General features: G+C 52.0%; 1 protein-coding gene across 2 annotated transcripts; it reads right to left on the bottom strand.

The window, feature by feature from the left end:
- Nucleotides 1-411: 411 nt before the first annotated feature.
- LOC127478584 (carbonic anhydrase 9-like) lies at nucleotides 412-16126 on the bottom strand. 2 transcript variants are annotated; one of them, XM_051804463.1, is made up of 12 exons: nucleotides 15818-16126; nucleotides 8805-8828; nucleotides 7498-7668; nucleotides 5196-5338; nucleotides 4446-4538; nucleotides 4123-4189; nucleotides 3674-3831; nucleotides 3393-3531; nucleotides 1260-1286; nucleotides 1055-1081; nucleotides 824-917; nucleotides 412-697 (listed from the first exon to the last, which is right to left on the bottom strand). In XM_051804463.1, exons 1-12 carry the CDS (start codon nucleotides 16104-16106, stop codon nucleotides 634-636), a joined length of 1296 nt encoding a protein of 431 aa, XP_051660423.1. In that variant the 5' UTR covers nucleotides 16107-16126; the 3' UTR covers nucleotides 412-633. The 2 variants fall into 2 exon arrangements, with proteins under 2 accessions (XP_051660423.1, XP_051660424.1); XM_051804464.1 differs by lacking the exon at nucleotides 15818-16126 and adding an exon at nucleotides 10521-10693.
- Between the last annotated feature and the right edge of the window lie 7656 nt (nucleotides 16127-23782).

The following is a 23782-nucleotide window of genomic DNA, read 5'->3' as shown; positions in this document are numbered from 1 at the left end:
ACCACAGAAGGTGGGAGGTAGCCCTGAATCTGGGGCTACTGTGGCTAATCTAGCTCTGATAGAGCTGGAGGTGATCTGGGTGGGGGCTGTCCAGCAAGCAAGCAGTGGCTCTGCCACCTGCAGCTCTGCCTTTCTCCAGCCCTACCAAGCTGTAGCTGTGTTTTTCCAATGTTTTGCACAAATAAGAGGAGGAAGAAGTCCCAGAGTGATGGAGGGCAGGGCTGGGCTGTACAAGAAGCCTTGTGCTGCTTACTCTGGAGCTCTGCCCAGCGCACAGAGGCTGATGCTGTCTCTGCTGGTTGGGAAGGGGTCCCTGCATACCCTTCTCCACTGTGGATCCAGCTACACCAGGGTGCTCTTTCCTGCCCCACAGCTTCTCACAAGAACAGCAGAGAGGTCTGGTACCATGGGTGGCTTTTACTTTGTTTTTTCCTTTTTTAATAGTTTTTACCTTTTTTATAACAAAAATATCTGTTGGGGTCAAATGCTTCCCCAGGCAAACAGTCCATGTGGGCAGCCTGTGCAGCCAAGGGATGCTGGAGCACTGGTTCATCCTTGGCCCGGGGTGAGAGTGAGGGGAGGTGGGGTGGCAGCTGAACCGGTGGAGCTGGCACTGCCACAGAGGTGTGGAGTTTACGCAGTGTTCTCGGTGCTGGCTGCGGTGTAAATGACTTTGGACTTGGTTGGTGAGTCCAGCCTGGTGGGGTAAGAAAGAGGGGGAGAGTGTTAGACCAGGCAGAAGGTCTTACTGCCTGAGACCACCCTTAAGCCCCCTTCTCATGCCCTGGACCAAGGCCCCCTTCTGCATGTCCCCATGTCTCACCGTGCATTCTGGCTGCGGTGCTTGTAGATGTACAGCAGGAAGGCCAGTGCTGTGACAGCAAAGAGCACCCCGAAGAGCACGGCCAGCACATCCCCTACAAGCCAAGCAGAGCCATGTTACACTGGGGATGGTCCCCAGCAGCTACTGTCTGAGTGAGACGAGGCAGAGAGCAGGCTGGTGGCCCCAAGGCAGAGAGGGCACAAAGGAGCAGCCTCGACTGAGCACACTTACCTGCATGAAATGAGCTGGAGTGTCCTTCTGCAAAGGAGACAAAGACCAGAGGGTGAGAACCAGCAGCAGGGATGTGAGCTCTGCCCTGCAAAACCCACTGTGGCTGCCTGCGCCCCAGCTCAGAACATGGCTTCCAGGACCCCAATTCCCAGGCAGGTACACCCCCTGTCCACCTTCTCCTCCTTTGTACCAGCCCCTCACCTACCTGCTGTTGCTGCTGAACCGTCACTACCTGTAAGAGAGACAGTACAGTCAGGAGGTTGCTCCAGGTGTTCGGGGAGGAAGTGTCAAGCCTGCAGGCCTTCGGGCCCCACTGCCAAAGCAGGGCTGCCTGAAAGACTCCCCATCACCCATGAGCAGGCCGGGGACAGCTGCCTGCAGCATCCCCAGGAGCTCACAGCATCTTGCTGCAGGAATCCCAGCCCTGACACCCTGGCATAGAAGCATCAAGGGAAGGATAGAAAAAAGGATCCCTGAACCACAGCCCACTCAGAAGCCTCGCTGAGCTCAGCCAGAAGCCTCCCCCCACCATTGCTGTTTCCATCAGCTAGGAAACACAGGCAGGGTGCCGAGCACTGCAGCACCCCATGACTCTATCAAACCCCACAGGAGACCCTGGAGAGGGACATGGGGTGAGCCCAGCAGGCGGTGACCATGGGGACAGTTGCCTGTGGCTGGATGGACAGCTCCCCCTGAGGAGGAGGCAGCCGTCCATTGCGGGCAGGGCACCAGCATGGGGATGGTTTAGTGGCTCTACATGCAGGGAGGGAGCTGTGCCGGGCAAATATTTACCCAGCGTAAGAGCATAACTTTTAAAGAGCTGCACAGTCATCTGTGCACGGCTCGGGTATCGCGCGCAGAGTGGCACTATCTGCGGGCTGTATCCAACTGCGGGAAAGCCACCACCTTCACCCAGCTCCCAGGGGCAGGAGCGGTTATCCTGAACTGGGAATGACAACAAGCATGGGCGCAGAAGGTGCAGCTGCAAGCAAAATGAGACGTGACCCCCCAGCACTCCACCTCAGTCTCACTGGCCCCAGGGGTAAAGCAGGCAGTTAGCACTGACGTGGGGAGAAAGCCCCAGCAATCCTGTGCACTCAAGACAGGGGATCAGTGACCTCATCCAGAAGTACTGGGACATTGCCCTGGCAGTTCAGGAACAAGGGCTTTGTGGCTTTGTTGTAGTGGGGATTTTTGGATAGGAATAGCAAATAAGGAAAAGGAAAAAAAAAAAAGGTAGAGCTAGGCAACTCCTCCCTTGCCCCAGCATGGGCACCTGGAGGTTTTGAACAGCTTCTGCAAGAAAGTAGTAAAAGAAAGGCTTGGAGGTAAATGGAAAATATGATAAAGTATCTAACAGGTTTACCAAAGATAGAGCGTGCCAGCCTAACCCGATATCCTTCTTTGATAAGTGATATTCTAGACAAAGAAAATGCGGTAGATTTTATCTCTCCTGGCTTCAGTGAAGCATTTGATGCAGTGCCACATGGGAAACTGCTAGCCAGGCTGAAGACCACAGTGATAAAAAGCCTACAGCCATCAGCAAGCTGGCTGTAGGTGGAATGGTGAGGGAAGTGCCTTGCACCACACTGTGTGGTTACTGAGGCCTGGGACAAAGCCTGTGTGCTGTTCCTATTAGTCAGCTCGACACAAGGTGCAGGAAATGCCACCAAAACAGAAAAGAACAGGATGTTGAACAGAAAAACCCCTGTGACCTCAGGGAACAGCAACGGGTAAAAATTCATTGATGCAGTGCGATAGTCACACCTGAGGATTAAGAGTAAATTCTACTCATTCCTGGAAACCACCAATGCAAGAAAAGCCTTCAAGGACAAACTGAGGACAGGCAGACAGGGCTGCCTCAGGCAGGGGACTGTGTGCCTGGTTGGGATGTCTGTGTGGCCCCACTGGCAGATTGCAGCCTTCAGGAGGGGTCTCCAGCACTGCCCTTCCTGCAGGGTTTGGATGAAGGGTGCTTGCTGCAAGTTTGTGCCACCAACAGCTCCTACTGAATTTATCTATTGCATTTGGGACTGAAGGAGCTAGCTGGGATGCTAGGACCTGGATGTTTGCTCTTGAACATACATCCCCTAGTCCTCCTACTGTTACGTCTGCAAGACTAAGGATAAACTAAGTTCCTAGAAACAATCTTTCCCTGGTAGGGTGAAAGAAGTGCAGGAACAGAGCAGAGCAGGACCCCAAGACCACTGCTGGGCAGGTCTAACCCAGGCAAATGCTGCACTTTTGTAAGAGGCACAAAGCACTGATTCCTGCTCCTTGCCCCGTCTCTGCACCCCTGCAGCTGGGCACAGCCTGAGCACGCTCACACACTCCTTACCAGGAGTGTGCTTCTGTGAAGGCAGGGTGGTCTGGAAACTGGCCAGCACCCATCGCCCGTGCAGGTCCTGCACTGGCCGGTAATTGTTCTGCAGGAGATCGCTGTCATCAGTCCTCAGGCTGCTCACCAGGATTGACATCTGGAAGGAGAACAGTGTGAGCAGAGCAGCATCCATCCCCCCTTTGGGAGCCAGATGAGCTGCAGGGCACCAGCACAGATGGTGCACGCTTGCAGGGAGAGGCTGGGCAAGACCTAGTGTGGAGCTCATTGCCCTGACAGACCTGGTCACGAGAGAGCTTCATGGTCTGGTTGAAGATTGTCCACTTCACCGTCTGGTAGCAGGGAGGGGTGGTCAGAGAGCCATTGTAGTGGAAGTAGAGTTTCAGGTTGTCAGGCAGTAGACCTGCAATGTTGAATCCGGACACCAACACTTGCTGCCCTGGGAGAAGAAACACCATAGGAGTGACCTGCAATCCTTTGCAGGACAACAGCATGGAGATCATGGGCAGCCCGGCACTGTGTGTGCCACTGGAGAAAGAGCAGTGAGTTTCCCCTGGAGGCATGTGGGAGCAGAGGGCACCTTGGAGCACTGCTTCCATAGGAGCGGTGCAATGCTCCCCTTCTCATGTACACACAGCAAATGCCTGCTGCAGCTTCGCTCTGCCAGGCAGTGGGTTTCTCTGCAGGGCTGCAGCCCCTGAGACAAGCACTACATGGGACAGGGCCTTACCTACTCCTTCGACTTCGTGGAGATGCTCAAGTATCTCCTGATAGTATGGGTTCTCACTTGGCCCAACCTGCAACACAGAGACTCCACAGTTATGGCAAGGACAGGGGCTGAAGGGAGACCACCCAGTGATGGCAGTGCCAGCAAGGAGGTGTCACTCTCTGTGAGAGGCAGCTTATCCCCATGACCCCTTCATTCTATCAGCACTGCTCTGCCCTCTCTCTCCCCTTCTTCCAAAGTGCATTTGCATCTTTGACAGTCCTCAAAACTGTGCCCAGCTCTGCCACCCCAGCCCCACCTTCCCCCTGCTGATCTATGGGACTCACCTCCAGAAAGGCTCCCAGTACAGCCAGGCCATCTGGGCGAACCATTGCCTCCTTAAAGCTGTCATACTTGGTGTTGTAGTGGACCACGTGGATCTGAAAGGGAAACATGCAATCCCAATGTAGGATGGGCACCGATGGGAGATGCTCACCACTCACAGGGCTCCAGCCTTCTAAAGCAAGGGCTGGGAAAGATGTGCACATGTGACAAGCACCCCTCCTGGGAAGAGAAAATGCTGGTGAGACCAAGGAAATGCGCTGCTGCAAAGCAGCCAGCAGGAGGGTCTGCTTGCAGGAACTTCCCCAGCCAGGGACGGCAATGTCCTGCATACCAGGGGCTCATACTGCAGAGCTGGTCTCAGTTCGAGGACAGCAGCTAGAGAAGGAGGGATAAAACCAGATGGGAGCTGGCAGAGCAAGAGGACAGTGTGTACAGAGTAAACAGTCCCTGCAGCTCCCAAAGCAGGCCGCTCACAGCCTCCAGGGGAGCTGGCTTCCCCAGCTGGGGACCGCCACAGCTCCTGCTCCATCAGCCCAGGACGAGGCTGCAGCGTGAGTCTCGCCCAGCACCAGAGCGTGGCCTCTTACACTGAACTCCACTGCTGCAGAGCTGCCTGGGCTCCTGGCCAGGGGTTACAGCCTTCGTCCAGCGACAATGAGAGCCATGGGCGAGGAGCATGACAGCCCTCCAGTGCCTTCCCTGCCCAGCACCGTGAGGAAAAGGACTCATCCACCACCACGAGGGCTCCTCACCTCGGCACCAAAGCGTCGCCCGTCGACGGTGTGCTCCGAGCCAGGTGCCAGCAGGGATCCCCAGTGCAGGTGCAGCTGCACGGCTCGGTACTGCTGGGCATAGCCACCAGTGATGGCCAGTGACTCAGGCAGCTCCAGGACAACTGCAGAGGCAGAAGGAAGATGTCAGTCAGCAAAACACAAAGCCCAGTCCACCCCACAGGGACACAGAGGAAATGTCTCAAGTGAAACAGTCACCCTGAGCTTGTGGAAATTGATCATAACAAAAAAACCTTGCTTTCCATCTTTCATGGGGCTACGGGCAAGCCTGCCAATGTGGCAGGGCTCAGCTTTCGACTTCAGATTGTAGGACACTGCAGTAAATACGTCAGCTTCGAAAACAGCTGCTATGAAAATGCTGGAAAGTGAAGAGCCCCTCTGCAAAGACTCCTGGGGCCAGCTCCAAGGCAAATGTTATCCAACAATTTATTCAGTAAGTGAGAATAATATAAAGAGACCATGGACAAAATTCGTAGAGAAAGATATTGGCAGAGTGGTGAATACCTATGAGAGCAGGGCAGCTGGACAGAAAGCTGCGGAGCTTGGCAAGCTGAGACCTTTCAAATAAGGCAGCCTGCGAGTGTCTGACAGCACTGGAGCTGGTGGCATGGAAGCATTAAATATTTTTAAAGCACTTAGAGCTCAAATTTTTGCCTCTTTGGATACTGTAAATTCATATTTCATTTTTCTTTACTTCAGTGTGGTTTATCCAGCTATTTTGGACTCACGTTGCAGTGTGGCAAAGCTAAAGTTGAGTTACCTGGATGTGAGGCAAAAACATCAGGAGCATCCCTGGACCCCGTGAAAGGCTGTCTTATCCTTCTAAGCACGTCTTCCTAATTTTTAATATAAATTCTTTTCTTTTCTCCTTTATAGGTGAAGTGGCCCTTAGTAACATCACCAAGCTAGGGCACAGATTCGGAATTAACCACGTAGCAGGGCTGTGATGAGTCATTTGCCATCTCGAGTTCCCTGCCACTGGGTTCAGAGATAGAAAACTCAAACACAGGAACTGGGAGACTGCTCTCTCCCTGTGAATTTATCTGCTTTTACCTTTCTTTTGTATAGCTGCATCATTGCATTCCTTCTCCCAGCTACCTGAGTCATTTTCAGGCCCTTTAAAAAGCTTATGCAGCATATAAACTTTATGTTACCAAAATGAGTAATTGTTCAAATATCTTACTGGACTGGTAACTTTTTATTTATTTATGGCTTTTCATAAAGCAGGCAAGTCATTGCCACAATAAATAAAGGCATTTTATAAGCATGGGAGAAAGTACTTCCCCCCTCCCCAGTGAAAATGCTCTGTCTGCTTTTCTAAACACCAAGCAATACCAGATGCCAGGGTGTCTAAAATAGCAACTACTGAGCTCAACTAGCTTAACTCTGCAGGCACGTTAGGGCAGGAGGCCACAATAAGAGCTCTGTGCATGCACCATGCAGCTGATCGGACCATGCACAGCGAGTCTGACCTCTCAAATTTGCTGTACACACAGGTCAGCTCCATCTCGCTTGCTACCAGGGCAAGGAGGTGCCTTATCTCACCATCAGCAAGTTCCTAAGTCCCTTTCTCCACAACCTTTTCTTAGCTTAGCGACTGGCAGACACCAGCGTGCACAGAACAGTCTGCTGGCTCCCAGAAAAAGCTGGTAGCAACCAGGTCAGACCATCCCCAGAGGGGAGATGAATGGAAAGATGTGGTTTTCCTCCATATCTGGCATAACGTGGCTGATACTAAAATAACATAAGTTGTGTCCAGACTTTCCAAAAACCATTCTAAAATTGGAGAAAGGAAACAAAAGATGTATAAAAATTTCTTAAGATCTTGAGACAGCATCCTTAAGCACAGACTTGAAGAAGTTGATCAAGGTTGAGTCCTAAGAGACAAAGGTAACTTATAGGCTAAGTCACATCCAGAGACTGATGAGTCCTTTGAAAGCGAAATGCAGGGGAGGAACCAGTGGCTGCAAACCTGTGTCAGAAATACCAGGGACACATTTTAAAAGGAAATGTGGAGTTTAACAAATTTCTAGAGCTAGCTCCCAAAGGGTCTGGACATCTCCAGGTTTCTCCCCTCATCCAGGAAAACACATGGACTTGGCTCAATGCTTCCCTTTTGGCTTTGAAGGCAACATGACTGCAGCCTGCAAGAGTACCTCCTTCCCAGAGCCCAGGGAAAGGGCATCAGAGAAGCCTGGTCCTGCTGGGAGAGTCTGGGCAGCCTCTGCTTGTGTTTCTGCTTCTGCCCCGCCTTTGCACCCACCTGTGTGCCCATTGTTCTTCAGCACAAGCTTCTCCTTGGCAGGCAGGCTGTATCCAGAGAGCTGGATGGGCCGCAGGTCAGGGCTGAAGATGGTCTGAGCTGTGTCAACATTGATGGGTGACTGCGAGGTGCCCCCACAGTCCGGGTAATCTGTATCCCAGTGCTCCCGGTCTGGTGCAAGAGGGAAGAGAGGGAGTGTCAGTGAGATCGCCTGGGTAAGGAGACCACCAGAAAGAAGGTTTGGGGGGTGGTGGGGAAGGGGACGGGCACTGGCCAGGGAATTATCCATGCACATAAGTTTAGATTCCATGAAGTTAGCTTGGGAGCAGATCCGTGCCACCATGTGACTGCATGCAGCTGTACCAGGAAAGGTCTTGGAGCAGGGTGAGCTGCCAGGAAAGTCTATTTTTGGGGTGTTTAGGAAGAACACACGAAGATCATTTACAAGTGGACTTGGCAAACTGTGGAGCTGCTGCCCTGCAGCTCATCACACACTTGCTGTCTTGCACAGTCTGGCCTCTGGCAGGTATCACCCGCCCTGCCATTTGAGCAAGGTACCACCGTGCTGCTGGGCTCCGTGGCAAAGGGCCAGCTCACGTGGCCGGGGTGGCTGACAAACAGTGCCACAGCTGGGATAAGCATGGCTGATGCCCAGAAAACTCCCTTTGTACTGCAGAGGGCTGCTTCTAGTGTATCATGGGCCAAAGCAAACCCAGGCTTGTCTCCAGGCCAGACACTCGCAGGACCTCCTGTAAAGATGGAGCTGGGCATTAGCAGGTCCAAGCCAAACCCCAGAGTGGTGGTGCAGAAATAAGGGGTGCATTTGTGATAGCACTGCAGTGATGCCCATCATGGGTGCTGTGGAGAAGCCCCCCAAGCCATGATGGGAAGGTAGGGACAGGCAGGACAGGGAGGGAGGATGACAGAGGGCAGAGGTGAAGGCAAGCTAATCCCTGGGCAGGTCAAAGTCCCAGCAGGGACTGCAAATCCAGCCTGGAGAGCCCAGCCTGTTTTCCTGCGTGGCACAGGATCAGGGGAGCTCCCATGCAGGGAGGAGCCCTGCCCTGAGGGGCGTCCCCCCACTCCCAAGGAGCTGGGGAAACCCTCCTTGGAGCTGCTGCTTCCTGTTGAAACCAGAGCAACCCCTGGCTCTTCAGCCCATCCGTGCCTGGGTTCGGGCACTGTGTCAGGGTCAGGCAGGAGTGAAAGGTGAGTCGTGGAGTCCTCTAATCATTAACCACGGCTGGCTCAGGCCCAGGATCTGCCGAGTGGTAGGAAAAAAGCAGGAGTAACTGTAGGGTATTTACCTTCATAGCTCCAGTGACTGTGGCCTTGAAAAAAAAAAGAAAAAACCACATGAATGGAAGGTAAAGGTTGTCAGCAAACGCAGCTCTGCCAGGCAGCACTCTCAGCCACAGCAGCAGGTCATGGGGATCCCACTGCCTTCAATCCCGCTCCCTGCCTTTTCTTTCCCACTCCTTCTACCCTGGCAAATGGTACTGCCTCCTCAGGGCAAGGCCAGGTCCCCTGCAGTTGGTGGTCAGAGGGAAAACCGCAGGGCCTGACATTTTGTCATCATCCTTATAAAGGAAAAATCAGCAATATTGGCTTCCGTCACTAAGCAGCTGTATCAGTGCCTTGGCAGCTACTCTGGAGCAGCCAAAACGTCCCATTGTCCCAAGACAAGGCATTTCAAAAGTGCAGGTCCCACATCACAAGGAGTTTGGGCAGCAAGATGCACTGCGCCATGCAGACACCCTCCTCCCACTGGAGAAAGAAGCCCTGGGACTCACAGCAGAGGAAAAAACGAGCACCAAAACATTGTCCTTACACCACTGAGTGCTTCTACCATGGGTACAGACTGCCACAAGAAAATGTGCCAGGCCAAATGCTCAGCTCCTGTCCCAGCAGCCCTCTATGGTAGCTCACTCGACCACCGAAATGCCCACACAGAGCTGTATAAAGGCCCTACCATGCAAAACCTTTCCATAGCAAAAGCAGGAGGGAGGACGGGGGGAGTCCGTGCCGGGACCTCTGCATGTCCTATGTCACCCATGGGCCATACAGTGGCCACAGCAGGGCAGGACAGGCCCTGAGCTTCCCAGCTGGTGACGTGCCCGCTGTGCCGATCTAGAGGGGGCAAAGCCCTCCTGGGCAGGTCCTGAGGGTACAACAATACTCAATAGGGTGACCCTCGCACCATCAGTCTTCTCCAGAGCTGCCAGCAAAGCTGGATTCCCAGCATGTCACTGGAGCTGGCCTTAGAAATGCACAAGAGCCTTTTCTCAGATGCTCTGACCAAACATCTTGGCTGTCGCCAGCCCTTCTAGGCAAACAGCTCCAGGCAAAGGGATGTGGGGCTCAGATTTGCCACAAACAGGGAAACATGGCCCAAAAAGATTATGCACCTGCTCTGACTGGCACAACAGGTAATTCATGGGCTCCTCCTCTGACTTGTCCTTACCAGCACACTCCTCACTGCAGACAGGCTGTTGGCACATCCCAGCCCACAAGGGCAGGAGCAGAGGGTGCCGGGATGGGACAAGTCTGGGGCAAAGGGGGGCATTCATACAGCAGCAAGGACATGGAGGAGCATTTAACAAGTACGGTCCAGCACCAATACCATCTCTGTCCCTTGGTGGGGCCAACTGCCTGCCAGGCTGGCTGGGACACAGGAGGGGCTCAGCAGGCGTTGGTTCAGTCCCCATCCCTGCCGCTGACAACAGCTATCAACAGCCACTTGCTATTAATAGGAGTGGATTCCAGCTCGGGGGTGAGAAAGGAAGGGAGAAGTTTTCCCAGGCCCAGATGTCCCATGCAAGGCCCCAACCACAGCAGGACCCTGCCCTCCTCTCAGCAAGGATCCAGGCATGGGTACTCCTGGGGGTGTTTGGTGCATCTGCTGGAAAGTGAAGGCCACAGCCAAACTCGGCTGGAAAGTTCTGGAGGGTGTTTAGGGGTGCTATGCTTTGCAGGGATGGGAACAGATCTTGAGGCTTCCTCCAGCTTCACTGGTGACTCACCTCTGCAGCATTTCTGACTCTCAGGAATCACTTGCCCAGGCGCTGGTATTCCTAAAGGCATAGGAAGAAGGAGCCACAAGCAGAGGATAGGGCAAGCCACAGCTGCTTGCACCAGGCAGAAACACGTGTGCCCCAGGACAGGCTACAGTGCCCTCTCCATGCCTCCCTGGCACTGCCCTGGGATGCACCCAGCTGTGCTACAGCAAGCTGAGATCCATTCATCCTGCCCTCCTTGTTCACCCAAAGGTAACCTGCTCCACAGACACTGATTATGCACCAAAATCCAGAGAACAGGGACCTTCATCTGGAAACACCCTATACCTTCTCCCACTTTGCTTCTCTCTCCTGCCCCTTCTGGCACTACCTGCATAAAGTGGACATGCTTTGCACATAAGAGCCACACTTGCTGATTCCTAGGCAGGATTCCCCTCCTGCAGTACAAGGGTCCCTAGCAGCATGGGGAGCCACCCCAAGGAGCACTCACATTGGGACAGTCCTGGCACAGGTAAGGCCCAGCACCCCAGGGCTGGCACACGGCTCACTGCACATGCCTCAACTGGCACAGCCTGCCCCAGCACCCCACTTTCTGCTCACCTCCAGGGACTCTGCCTTGACAGAGAGCAGCTTGAACATCATATCATAGATTGAGCAATAGCACCGTGCTGACACCTGCCCTGCTGTGTCAGCACTGTGCCACCCACCCCAGGTTCCCACATTCCCCAGCACCCGCCTGTTCCCACAGCCATGGGGGATCCAGACCCTCTTCACAGCCTCCTACCAGCTCCGCTCGGCAGCTTTAAACACCCCAAAGGCTGCACCCAGGAGTCAGTTCGATCCATTCCAACACAACAGACTTTCTCAGGGGTGTCTTGGCATCAGAAACAAAAGGACCCAGGAGCCCTTATCCTGAAGCTACCTGAGTGTGTTTCCCCATCCCATGGGATCTGGGTGCAGTGATGGTGAAGCCAGGCCACCCCCTCGGGGAGGCATTTCTCAAGCCCGGCGGTGCAGGGTTGGGTCCCCTTGGCACACTCACGGAGCGCTGTAGGAGGGCACCAAGACAAGCCCAGCCCTGGAGCCTGGTCAGGCTCTCAGCATCTGCCCCAGCCTTGGCACGGGTCAGAGGAGCCCTGCACTACTCCGATCCCTTCCACATGGGGGCATTTGCAGTCTCGCAGCCCTTTGCCATGAACATTAACCCACTGCCCTGCCCAAGCGCTGATTTGCATAATTTCATCTGCCTCCCACACTTCCCGCTGGAGCACGTCTTCTGCCTGGAAAAACTGCATAGTGCCAGGTCTCCTTTCTACTGAACTGCTGCCACTCACCACAACAGACGTGGCTGCACCTTGGCAGTGGGTCTTTGCATGCCCAGCCCTATCTCTGAGCACTCACAACCCCAGCAGGGACTGCAAAGCACTCCCAAAAACGAGGGGGGAAACAACCTTGGTGATGTGATGAGCACACCGGGAGACAACATGCAAGAAGAGGACTGCTTGCAGGGGTCCTAGCAGGAAAACACAGGAGCTGCCTGCCCTTGCAGGCAAGAACACCTCCATGCTCAGCCCCTCCAGTTCACCTATTAACCACCACCCCCTTTCCTCAGCAGCCCACGATCCAGCCAACTTTCCCACGAGTTTCTCCCCTTCACTCCCTCCCTTTGTGCTTTCTCTTGCTGTTGCTCGCTCCCACTCGAGCCCTCCCATTCTGAGATACAGGCAGTGCTGCAAGTGCCAGCTCCCTTCCCTCCTTGACATCCAACACCGTCCAACAACACTTTCCTGCCGAGTTCAGGCAGACGCTGCCATTACCAGTGTGCTGCTCCGCATGTCCTGCAGCCCGGGAGGAGGGGTAGGAGTAGCTTTTGGCAGGGTGAGGAGCCAGCACAACCACTAACTGCAACAAATCTCACATGGGAAAGGCACCGATGCATCAGGCTGCTCACAGGAGAGCTCACCAGAGGCACACGGCGATGGACTGTGCACCTGAAGGACTCAGGATCACTTGCACAGACCCAGAGGGCAGCCTCGGCAGAGCCAAACAATAAGGAAGGAGCCCAGAAGGTTTGCCCTATACATCTGCACTCCCCATCCTCAGTCTTTCACATTTTAGGGGATACACTGCTTGAGGCTGCTGCAAGGCACCTAATAACACTGAAACAAACACGTGTACTGTTCACAGCATGGATGCTGCATGACAGCAGCGCAGACGTTGGTGCTGCCTGCTTGCCTTGAACTCTGGAATTCCGATGGCTTGTGTGTGGCAGGCAGGGCAGCGGGCTCACTTCTAGCTCTCTTATCAGCTGTGATCAGGCACAGGGCACGCTGGGATCCTGCCAGAGCTTCTTCTCCCCTTTGACCCAACTCTCAGCCATACCTGGGGCAAAGCCCTGTGAGATGAGTTCAGTTTGCAGATGCCAGGTAAGGACTACCTTGCTGTGCCCTGTCTACAGATCAGTCCCAGGCTGTGAAGAGACTAGTGGAGCTCATGGCCCAGGAAAGACAGTAAGGTTATTCCTGACGGTCAGTAAGGCAGGAGGTATGAGGACACACAGAGATGCACAGAGTGCAGGTTGCAAAGTAGAGTTCAGCCACAGCACCCAGGTCCCAGCCTACAAAACACATCCAAGCACCGTGTCCCTTGAAAGCAATAACCTGACCAGGGTAGCTGGGCTGTGCCACTGTGTTCACACTGCCCATGACCAGCTCTCCAGATCAGTTTGGGGCAAGCATGGTCTGGTCTGGGCAGGGTCTCTGCAGGGTGGGTGCATACCTCAAACACCCTTCTGCCAAGCCCCACAAGAAGTCTCTTTATGGGAGGGCTGTGCCATCCCAGCCCTACCTCTGCCCTGGTTTCTCCGTCCAAACACACACCCCATGCAGCGCCCATATCCTTTCAGGACACCACCCCATGTGCTGCCCATGGGGGCACTGATCCCTCCCAAGCCTGCACTAAAACCCCTTTGTGTTTATAAACTCTGACCCACTGCAAGCCTTTGGGATCAGCCTTTAATCTGCCACTAGTAGCACAGGTTGCTGCAGGGATTGTTCTTTGTTCTCCTCGGGGAGGACTGCTGGGGCTGAGGGGCCCAAGACTACACCAGTTCGCTCCCAGAGGGGCAAGGATTTGGGTGGAGGAAGGCATAGGGCAGGCTTTACTCCAGGGCATGTTCCTGCTCACTCTGAACCCAGCTGCCCCAGCAAGTGCTGGGGGAAAGAGGAAACAATTACAGAGTGCTGGAGAGAAAGGGCCATCCCAACAAAAGGGATAAAAATGGGGAAATCCCAGAGGACAGATCAGTGCTTGGAGCTGGGGAAAGAAATGAATAAGGAATATTAGGCAAGGAAAATGGGCTCAGCTGGAGGAAAAGGAATGAGCAAGAAGTATCGGGGAATGAGCAAGAAGTGGACACAGAGCAAGACACATCTGAACAGGAGGGAGAGGAAACAGGCAGCAGTCAGAAAGGGAGTTACAGTTTCTGAAAGACACAAGTAACATGAGACTCGGGTCTCTGGGCGAGCCAGAGGCTACTCAGGGAGCAACCCCATGGCAAAGCTTCAGTGTCAACCCCCAGACATGTGCTGAGTGCCCAGGGCTGGGGGGACACCACCCCTACCTCGTCCACAAGCCTCAAGAAAGTGGGAACCAGCTCATCGCCCAGTAGAGGTGCCGAAACACGTACCTGGCACCTGGCAGGAGCCTTGGAGGGTTCCAGCCACAACCTGCTTCTGGACTCCATCCAGACCTTCACCTTCTAACACTGGTATGGCACAGGCCAAGTTGTCTGTTCTGTAGCTACCTCCATGCCACCGCCTTTCCCCCATCTCCATCCCAACCTCAGTGTTCCCAACCACCAATCCCAAACCCCACGCAGTGTCCAGCAGCTTGCTGCCAGAGCAGCGCACCAGTACGCTGAACGCAAACACCCTCCCACTCTGTGGCTGGGGTTACTTCACCTCTGTGGCAGGGACCATCTGCATCCCCATCTCTGTCCTGTGCTCAGCCCAGCAAGAGAAGCTCGAGTAAGAAAAGTGATTCATTGCAATAACAAAAGCAGCTCCTGGCACCAAACAATTCCCGGTCCTTACCACAGGGCTGCTGTCCTGGCACAGGTCAGGACAACTCCTTACCAGAGGCAAAACCAAGGACACTCAGCTATGAGGCTGAGCCCGGGAAACAAACCTGCGGGCAATGCAGGGACAAGAAGTGTAGCCATGGACAGCAGTGTCCCAGTGCAGCGCTCAGCTCCACGAGAGCAAATCCACAGCACTCGCCCAAAACCCCTGCAGAGCGCTGGCAGCGCCACTGTCTCCGCTCAGAAAAGGTACCAAGACCAAACACCCAGGACTTTTCCCCTGAAACTGTGACCCCGAAAGCCCCCACACCGCCAGCAAGGGAGGAGGAGGGGCACCACCTCGCAGCCCTGAGTTCAAGCACGTCCCCCATTCCCCATCGTCAGCCATGGGGCAGCCCCCTCTAGCAGCGCCAGACTCCGTCCTCGGTGGGCTGCAGGGGGACAAGGTGGATGCAGGGCAGCCCAGCAGACATGCTGCGGGATAAAGGGGACCGCTCGGCGTTCACCACGCCGAGGCGCGGGGCTGGAACCTCCGGGGGATCCCCGGGAGCAAGCAGGGACTGCTTGGTGCACAGCGCTGGTACCCCCGCCCCAGGAAGCCGTGAACCCCCAAGTTTGATGCAAAAGGGACTTAGTAAGAGAAAAGGGCTGCTCACAAAGCGAGGGCTCAGCCTCTGGGCAGAGGTCGGGCCGGCCGGGCCGTACAGGAGTTGGCGGGAGCAGGGACAAAGGCAGGGACGTGCTGGGAGGGGGGGCAGCGCCCGCAGCTGGGAGATGCTGGGGGGACACAGCTCCACAGGGGCACCTCACACTGGGGCTCACCTGGAGCCCTAACAACGGTGCATCAGGAGGTACAACACCTCCCCCCTCCCTCCCCCAAATCAAGCAAGGGGAGAACTCCCCACCATTGGGGGCACCACCCTCTCACCCCAAAAAGCATCGGACATCTCAAATCCAGCACCACTTGCATTGGGGCGCCCCACACCATCAAGAATTCCCAACCCAGCAAGATGGGGTGTAGGAGGGGAACCCCCTGCATCTCGGCACCCCATACATCAGGGACCCCAGACTCAGTATTGGGGTGCTCCACGCGTCAGGGTGCCCAGGGACCGGGGAGCCTAAACCAAGCGCTCCGAGGCGCATCGTGCACGGGGACCCCAAACGCAGCCGCGGGGTGCCCCACGCCTCGCGGCGCCCCGCGCGCGGGGGGACCCCCGCTCACCTTTCCCCGGGGAGTGCGGGGACCCCTCGCCACCGTGCTTCTGGTCGTGGTCGCTCTTGGAGCTGGCGCGGCCCAGGGCGGGCAGGAGCAGGAGCGGGAGCAGGAGCGAGACCCGCAGCGCGGCGCGGCTCATCTCCGGCAAGTGCGCGGGTGCGGGACGGCGGCTCCGTGCCTGCCTGCCCGCCCGCCCGGCCGCACGTAAGTGAGAGCGGGCGGGGAGGAGGCGGCGGCTCTGACTCACGCCTCCGTTACCTTTTATAGGGGCTGGAGGCAAAGTCTGCAGCCGCATGGTCCGGCCAGGTGAGCCGTCCGACGCGAGACTCGAACCCGCGGTTCCTCGCAGGGGTGCCCCTACCTCACCCCAGCCCCCCGCCGGGACATGCGGTGGACCCTGGGGCGGGGGAGTCCAGTCGGATCCTCATACCTCTCAGGCAGGGGTGTTCCCACTCCTCAGAGGTGGGGTTGGCACCCCTCAGTGGCGAGTGTCCCTCTTCCCCAGCAGTGGATGAAGGACTCCTTAGCCACAGGTGTCCCCTCTTCTCAATGATGAGTGAAGGGTCTCTTAGGGGTGGGTGTCCCCTCTTCTCAGTGATGGGGTTGGGACCCCTCAGCCATGTGTGTCCTCTGTCCTCAGTGACAAGGTTGGGATCACTCTCAGCCATAGGTATCCCCCTCTCCTCAGTGATGGGGTTGGGAACCCTCAGCCATGGGTGTCCAAACTCCTCAGTAGTGGGTGTCTCCTCTTCTTAGCAACTGGGTTGGCACCCCTCAGCCATGACTGTCCCCTCTTCTCAGTGGGACCTCTCAGCCATGGCTATCTCCTCTCCTCAGGGGTGGGTGAGGGACTCCTCAGCAGTGGATGTCCCCTCTTCTTATTGATGTACAGTTAAGAAAAGCATTTATTTCTATGGAGGCTAGAGGATGACACAACTCTGCTTCCTGCTGCTCCTCAGAGGTGGTGGGAAGCATGTGGGTGGTCAGTGCATGTATATAGTGTACCTGTGTACCAAAAAGCTGAGAACAAGGTCCTGCACCAGAAGTGACTGGGCACATCAATAAGAGATTGTGGTCTGGTAGATGCAAAGGGATGCACATTTGATGTAATCAAGGATGCATGGCACGAAGGTGGACTTTAATCAGCTAATGGAACTCCTAGAAGAGACCAGAGAGTCATGGTGATGTCAGCTCACCGCTTGCCACTAAAAAAGTGAACTCAGTGTCAGATTATCAAGAAAGAAACAAAAACCCAAACCAAACCAAAACAAAATCCACCCCATCCTGCTCTTGCATAAATCTTGGGTGAAACCTCTTCTCAGTTATTGCCCACAGTTCTGTTTCTCCCATCACAAAAGCATTAGAAACAGAAACAGCATGCTTGGGGCCCCAGGCCTCTTCAGGGGCAAGGGCAGTTTCCACATAAGGAAGGAGCAAGGCAGGAATAACTGCCCAGCCTGGTGTAATGAGCTCCGTGCTCCCAGTGTCTCAGCTCGTATTGTATTGGAGAGCAGAGAACGAGCACTTACTTCCTCGGGATAGCTGATTTATAGCACAATCAACCAAAATCACCAAGCAGGAAGTTTGAGTTGAACCAGAAAAATATTTTTCCACGTGGTGCAGAAAGGAATGGGGGAAATCCTATTCCTCAACATGCACTCTGTGCACACACAAAAAGGCGTCAGACGAGTTAATGGGATATTGTGCCTTGCACTGCCAAAGTCCCAGCTCTGTGCCGTGCCCCATGGCCTCCACGCCTCTGCTAAACTAGTTTTGCCCAGCTGTTTCCCAGCCCACTGGTCATCCCAGCACCTTCCTTTGTGAGTGTGCCCAGGGTAGCCACGTGAATACGTCTACATCCACTGCAAGAGGGCTCAACATCCGTCAAGCGGTACAGAAGATCCGGCTGGGACTGGATTTTGTGTTGAACAGAAGGAACCTCTCCCAGAAAGCTGGCAGGTGGGAACACAACCATTGGCAGCATGGCACCATGGGCTTCTGCCATGAGCCGTGCCAGAGATGGTCCCTTGCTCCTGGCCACTCTGGAGAACCCTGCCTTCAGTGGTGACCTCTAGGTAGTCTCAGTGCACTCCTAAATTCAGACTTTATCAAGTTCCTTCCAACAACAGATAAACTGAACCATAAGATAAGAAGATAAGAAGATATTCATTCATCAAGGCTCAAGGAAACAGGACTGTGGAGGGAAGACAAACCATAAACCACAATTTTAATGCTCTCTCCTGCTCATGTTCCTGTTGTTTGTCTTATTAATGGTCTTTATCTTGAAGGGAAATGAAGAAGGCAGTTGTATATGGCAGAGTAATGACAGGCTCCATCTGTTTCTTTTTCCGAACAAGCCCCATGCAGTCCCCACCTCACACCTGAGTCAATCCATTCTGCTTGTTTCTCCAGAGGCTGCCCTGTGTTGACACTGCACAAATTGAGTACTCGTGGAGCTGTCACCTTTGCTGCCCTGACTTTCTTAGGTTTCATTGTCCTCCCTCTCCATTGCTCTTCCAGGATGAGTGTATCGTATCACAGCAGCTGTAATCACACGTGTCTTCTTTCCATCTATACAAAGTATAACTTTGTCAGCTTTTCTGTAGAGATGATACCTGGCAGATGAGGACACTGTGTTATAGTTTAGCTAAATGAAATCTCCTTCATTTGGCTAAATGAAATCCTCTTCATTTAGCTAAGCTATAACACACTGTTAGAATGAAAGGTGACTCCATGATCAGAGCATTTGGTCTGGATGTGCCTTCTGGGAATTCAGGGGATTGTAGACCACAGCTCCATCCTATGACCCTTGCAGACCAGGTAGAAGAGCACACAGAGTTTGTCCTCCTGTACAAGTTTCACATCACTGCTACCTCCTCACCAAAAGCTCTTCCCCAGGATTCTCCGGTGGACTTATATCAGAGGAGATCTGATCGGATGGATTCAGCCCAACATTGTGCTCTTCTTTGCTGTGACGTATCTTGAAATGCACAACACCAAACCTCTGCTCAGCTCAGCACAGATCCAGCCCGAGGCACAAAACACCGGCGCACCAGGGAACTTCTCTAATCCTGCACGGCACAAGATGCACTGGGCTGAGATAGTGTGGGTGTACTTCTGGAAACACTGGCTGGTCTTGTTTTAGCTCCAGTGCTGTGGGGAAGGACGAGCTCTGAACACTTGTAAAAGGGTTTATTCTCAGGAAAAAGTTGTCCTTCCCAGGAAAATTAACTCATGCTAAGGAAAGGCTTCGATGTCTAGAAGAATCTTGGCACTCTGGGCCTGATTCAAATTTCTACCAGTAATCTTTTCCCACGGGATATACTAATGAATTCCTGAGCCCATTGAGGGCTTATTGTCTGTTACTTTTAATGTAACAACAGTAGGCACTAGTTTATCAGAGCTGCTGTTGTGCCTATTCACAATTTAGAGTTAAGTTCCCTGGATGACTTCCAAACAAAACCAGGCTGATCCATGCCATTCACTGTGGTGAATCCCAGATACTGGCACCTGCAGTTTTTCTATTTCACTACTGAGATTTGGTTAGAATTCCCTAAACAATAATCTTTCATTTGAGGTGATATTAGATCGCTTTGCAATTGCAATAGTTGCATAAAATGTCTCCTCCCAGTTCTTCTTATTTTCATCTCCACATCAGTACATTTGTTGTGCTGGTACCATCGGCCACCCAATCCCTCCACCACCACAGTGTCCAACAAATAACCAGCTTTCGGTGCCTGAGGGTAGGATGGCAAGGAATATTTTGAGGCAAGAGTGTTAATTATCTTGTTGCCGTCCCTTGATTTTCTAGGATAGAAGTTCATAATTTCAGAGTAACCCAGCACTTGTGCTATGAGGCTCTAGACCCAGTTTGGCCATATCCTGGTCAGCTCTGTAACCAAACTGTAGGAAGCAGGTAGCCAGAGGAGCCAGTTGGCCTGGGAGCTCCTGGACCAGGGCCACCCCTGTGGCGTGGCAGCTGCTTTGGAGCTATGAATTCTAGCAGCTCTAATGGAGGTGTGTGTTAAAATACACATTTTTGTGTTTCTATATGTGATTATGATGTATAATATTCACGCATCCATTGTTGACTATTGGTAAAAGCAACTTGAATAATGGGATACTCAATTTTATTCAAACTTTAAAAGAGTTGCTTCCAAATCTGAATTTCAAAATATCAAAACTTCTGTGGACTAGGAAGTCTGGCTTCAGGTAAGGTCTACATAGAAGCCTCTGGATCTCTGAGTCAGCTTGTTCCAGGTAGCAAAGCAACCTCCCCAGCAGCTGCTGGAACACACCAGCTATAGCGTTGTCCCAGCAGGACAAAAATGTGGAAATTCGGAGCTGGCAAGTACTTCCAAGAGGACTGAGCTGCATCACGATCTCTCCTAAGCAGTGAATATGTCAATCTTTTTAATTGCAGCAAACAGAACAAGAGTTTACCTATAGCTATGTGCAAATTAGCACTGACAGCGCTTGCCTGGGCACTGAGTCTGATCCCCCTTTGTTAAAAAGGAGCTACGTGGCCTCCCTCATGACCTGATCAAGTTACATGTGGAAAGCCGTGGTCCTCCTCCTGCCCTGTGCTTTCTGGGGCTTAGTGTAAAACCTCAGAGTTTTTGAATCTTCTTTGAATTTTCCTTTAAAATGTATTTATTTGTTTCTATATGAAGGCTGTCCTTTTGGTAGCATTTATTGCCTGATGTATTTATAGACAGCAACTCTACCCCTTCTCAAACTGTGTTTTGAAAGTTTAGACAGAAGTCTAAAAAGAGCTTAGCTTGTCAGAAAATAAATGACCTTTCTACTCCAGTTCTCATTAATCCTCTGCGCCTCTTCAAGTGTTAATTCATCTTTAGTGAATGTACACACCCTAAGCTGTACATTTAACCTATATAGAAAACACTTCTCTTGCCACATGTGAAACCGCTCACAGTAAGCACACAATCAGGTGGCTTGCCTGCTCTTCTTCTTCTTTTTTTTTTTTTTCTTTGTTTTGCTACAGTATTTTATACCAGGAATCCTTGTTAGCAGCTCGTCAGCGCTCGGGAACATGAGTTCTCATGATGCTACAGGCACTCCTCACACCCCTGCTGCAATACCTTGATTTTCAGCCGCACAGCAGTGTTTCCCAGCTTCACGTCATTGGCACGTTCTTCCCGCTTGTGAAGGTCCCTAATGACAGTATTTATGAGTGTGGGTCCTAAATCCCACTTCAGCGTGTTTCAGTAATACCTTCTTTACTGCACAGGGCCTCTTTTCTTAAGATGACCCACTATTTCCCCCCTTTTTTTTTGTATCTTTGCAGTTCTTATCAACTTGGCTTAAATTAATACTGACTAATTTGAAATTACTCAAAAAACTTCTTGAAATCCTTGCAAAGGAATGCAGAATATTTCCTTTGTCCAGAGAGAATCTAGTCTAGCATGCTACAAAAGCATAGAAGCAAATATTTATCCCTTTTTATCCTTTTTCCTGCTTATTACATAACTTCTTCCAAAGATATCAAAATCCCCTTTTTCCACTGGAAGTAAGGTACCTGTACTAGTCTCTTCCTGTGACACCATCTCCAGCTGGACATCAGACCTTCAGGCCATCTATTCCTTCTTTCAGCTCTCAGGTTGCAATTTCCAAGCCATTGGAATGCCTGAATCTCCAGACTTTATTCTGGATGGGGTGGCCTGGCCTTATGTTTGCTTTTTGTTTTGTCCTCTGCTTCTGTTCTGGTGTCTCAAAAGGTGGAGGTAGATATTTGTCCAGTTGTGGAGTCACACTTAACACTTGATATTTAATCTTTACACAGGGCCATCTCCTCTCTGCTCTTGTCCCAGCCTCCTTCAAGTACCACTAAAGAGCTTTTTGTTAAGTGTTAAGAGTTTCCTCTGTAGGATCTCAAAGGGGTAAAATTCTCATGTTTTCCATGCGCATATTGACCTCCAAGTCACAGCATTCTTTGTTGATCGACCATTTTTATTGTTGCTAGCAGATTCTTTGTGCATTCTCAATATCATTCATTCACCATAGATATACAACTACTGAGCTCTGGAGTTACCTTCTAAAATATTTACACATTATTCAGGACACAAGTTTCAGATGGTTTTGTACTGAGCGAACTAAAAATTCCATGGCACTCTTTGTTCCATGCCAAGTCCTCGTGCTTCTCGGTCCAAGTGACTTCATTAACTAGTTCCTGTAGTTTATTTCTCTAACTTCAGGTCCTTGAAATTAAGGATCACGATCGCAAACATTTTTAACCTTCCGCTTTCTGCAATTAAACTTTTACCTCTCAATAGAAGGTTATTTTCCATAAGCAGCCTGTATGCAATCATTTCCCTACATTTAAGAAACAATATTAATGGCCATCAACTAAGGCTAGTTCCCTGGGTGTTTAAATTAAGCAAGCAGTGATTGGTGCAAGTGGCTTTAGAGCAAACTGAGTTGTGTTATAGTCACAGGAAACTACTAAGCTACACCCCTATTGTGAACTGGCATTAGGGAAGGAGAAACAATGTTTCAATGAATAAGAAATTACCAGAGTTGAGGATCTTGCCTGTAATTCACACTAAGTTGTGAAATGCTATCTGGTGAAATTTCCCCAGCACTGTAAACTTCATACCCCTAGAAACCAAACATGTTTGGTACTGGTGCTGGTTAGACCTACTCAGACAGACATTGACATCAGGAGCGACTGTGTCATGTACTACATGGTGACTTTCTTCCCTAAGAGCTTCTTCAAAAAGGAGAATGGAGCATCAAAGCCTCTGTTGTGGCCATAGGACGACAAGCCAAATACCAAAAGGAAGGGGAATTCGTGGAACAGCAAGTTAAAAATAACCACTCTGAATAATTGTAACGGTGTCTTATTGACCCAAAGCAGCTAAAACAAAATAGAAGGTACCTGGAATGGAAGACAGGATAGCCCTGTGGCAGGTTAGAGACTTGGAGCTGAAAAAAAAGACTCATTAAACCATTCTACCCGTCATCACCTTACCCAATCACCCTGGCACTGAGCCTGGCACATGATTCAACATTCGGTTCTGGGAAACACAGGGTTTGATCAAAAACCTTCAAACAACAGAGCTCAAAAACCTTAGAGGGAGTTAGTATTTCCCTTAGAATTCTCCTCCAGCGGATGTTGAAATGACAGGCTTTGTGTTTGCTGTTCCATAGTCTGACCGTAACACTGCGCTGCTGGTTCTCATTCCCCTGTGCTGAGAGTCCAGGGTTCTGAACAGTCCCTGTGTATTATCTCATAATCTTCTCAAAGACCCTCTTAATAGCCACCTTGATAAATTAATGAAACTAAGCCCTTTTAATTTATCTCTGGAGGACACTTTTCCAGTCTTTGAGCAGGCTGTAATTTTTTCCTGTGGCTTCTCCAATTTTCCATCAAAGTTATTTCAAGGATGCCGACACCAGAACAGGGCCCTTTACATCAGTTACAGACTCACCAAAACTGCTTATGGAGGAGGCATCCCTTCCCTGTTCCCACTTACTGGTCCAAGACCCAGGTTGGATGGGGCTTTGAGACACCTGGTCTAGTAGAAGGTGTCCCCGCCCTTGGCAGGGGATTGGAACAAGATGATCTTTAAGATCCCTTCCAACCTGAACCATTTTGTAACTCGTTCTGATTCATCCTTCTCTGGAAAAGCATTAGCTTCTTCTGGCACAGTATTCTGGTAGGAATTCACACCATTCTGCTTCAACACTCAACACTATTTTCTAACATCTGGATTTCCAAGGAAAAAAACTTTATTTCCTAAGCCCATCCTGCTCTCTGGCCATGTGCTTGGCTTTCATGTGCCATATTTTCAAAGGGATCCAGGTAAGCCAGGCCTCACAGAAAATCCTCACTTTACCAGCCTTTGAGCACAGCTGGAATTTTGCCAGAGGGCCCTTGTATTAACATTCAAATGAGAGATTACCCCCCACTAGAGCAAATTTCTGCAGAGCTCCTTACAGCCATCCCAG

Source organism: Manacus candei, unplaced genomic scaffold, assembly GCF_025592945.1.
Source record: "Manacus candei isolate 608988 ecotype Guabito, Panama unplaced genomic scaffold, ASM2559294v1 h1tg000061l, whole genome shotgun sequence".
Taxonomy (NCBI): Eukaryota; Metazoa; Chordata; class Aves; order Passeriformes; family Pipridae; genus Manacus; species Manacus candei.
The sequence above is the reverse complement of the archived record's forward strand: the minus strand, read 5'-3'. Positions and strand labels throughout refer to the sequence as shown.

Bases quoted from the DNA above. Each gene is read 5' to 3' on its own strand.
- LOC127478584 (XM_051804463.1), bottom strand. From the start codon at position 16,106: ATGCGGCTGCAGACTTTGCCTCCAGCCCCTATAAAAGGTAACGGAGGC. The intron at 8,829-15,817 runs GTGAGCGGGGGT...TTTTTTTTCAAG, and splicing joins CCCGCACTCCCCGGGGAAAG to GCCACAGTCACTGGAGCTAT. The intron at 1,287-3,392 runs GTAAGGAGTGTG...TCTCTCTTACAG, and splicing joins TTCACAGAAGCACACTCCTG to GTAGTGACGGTTCAGCAGCA.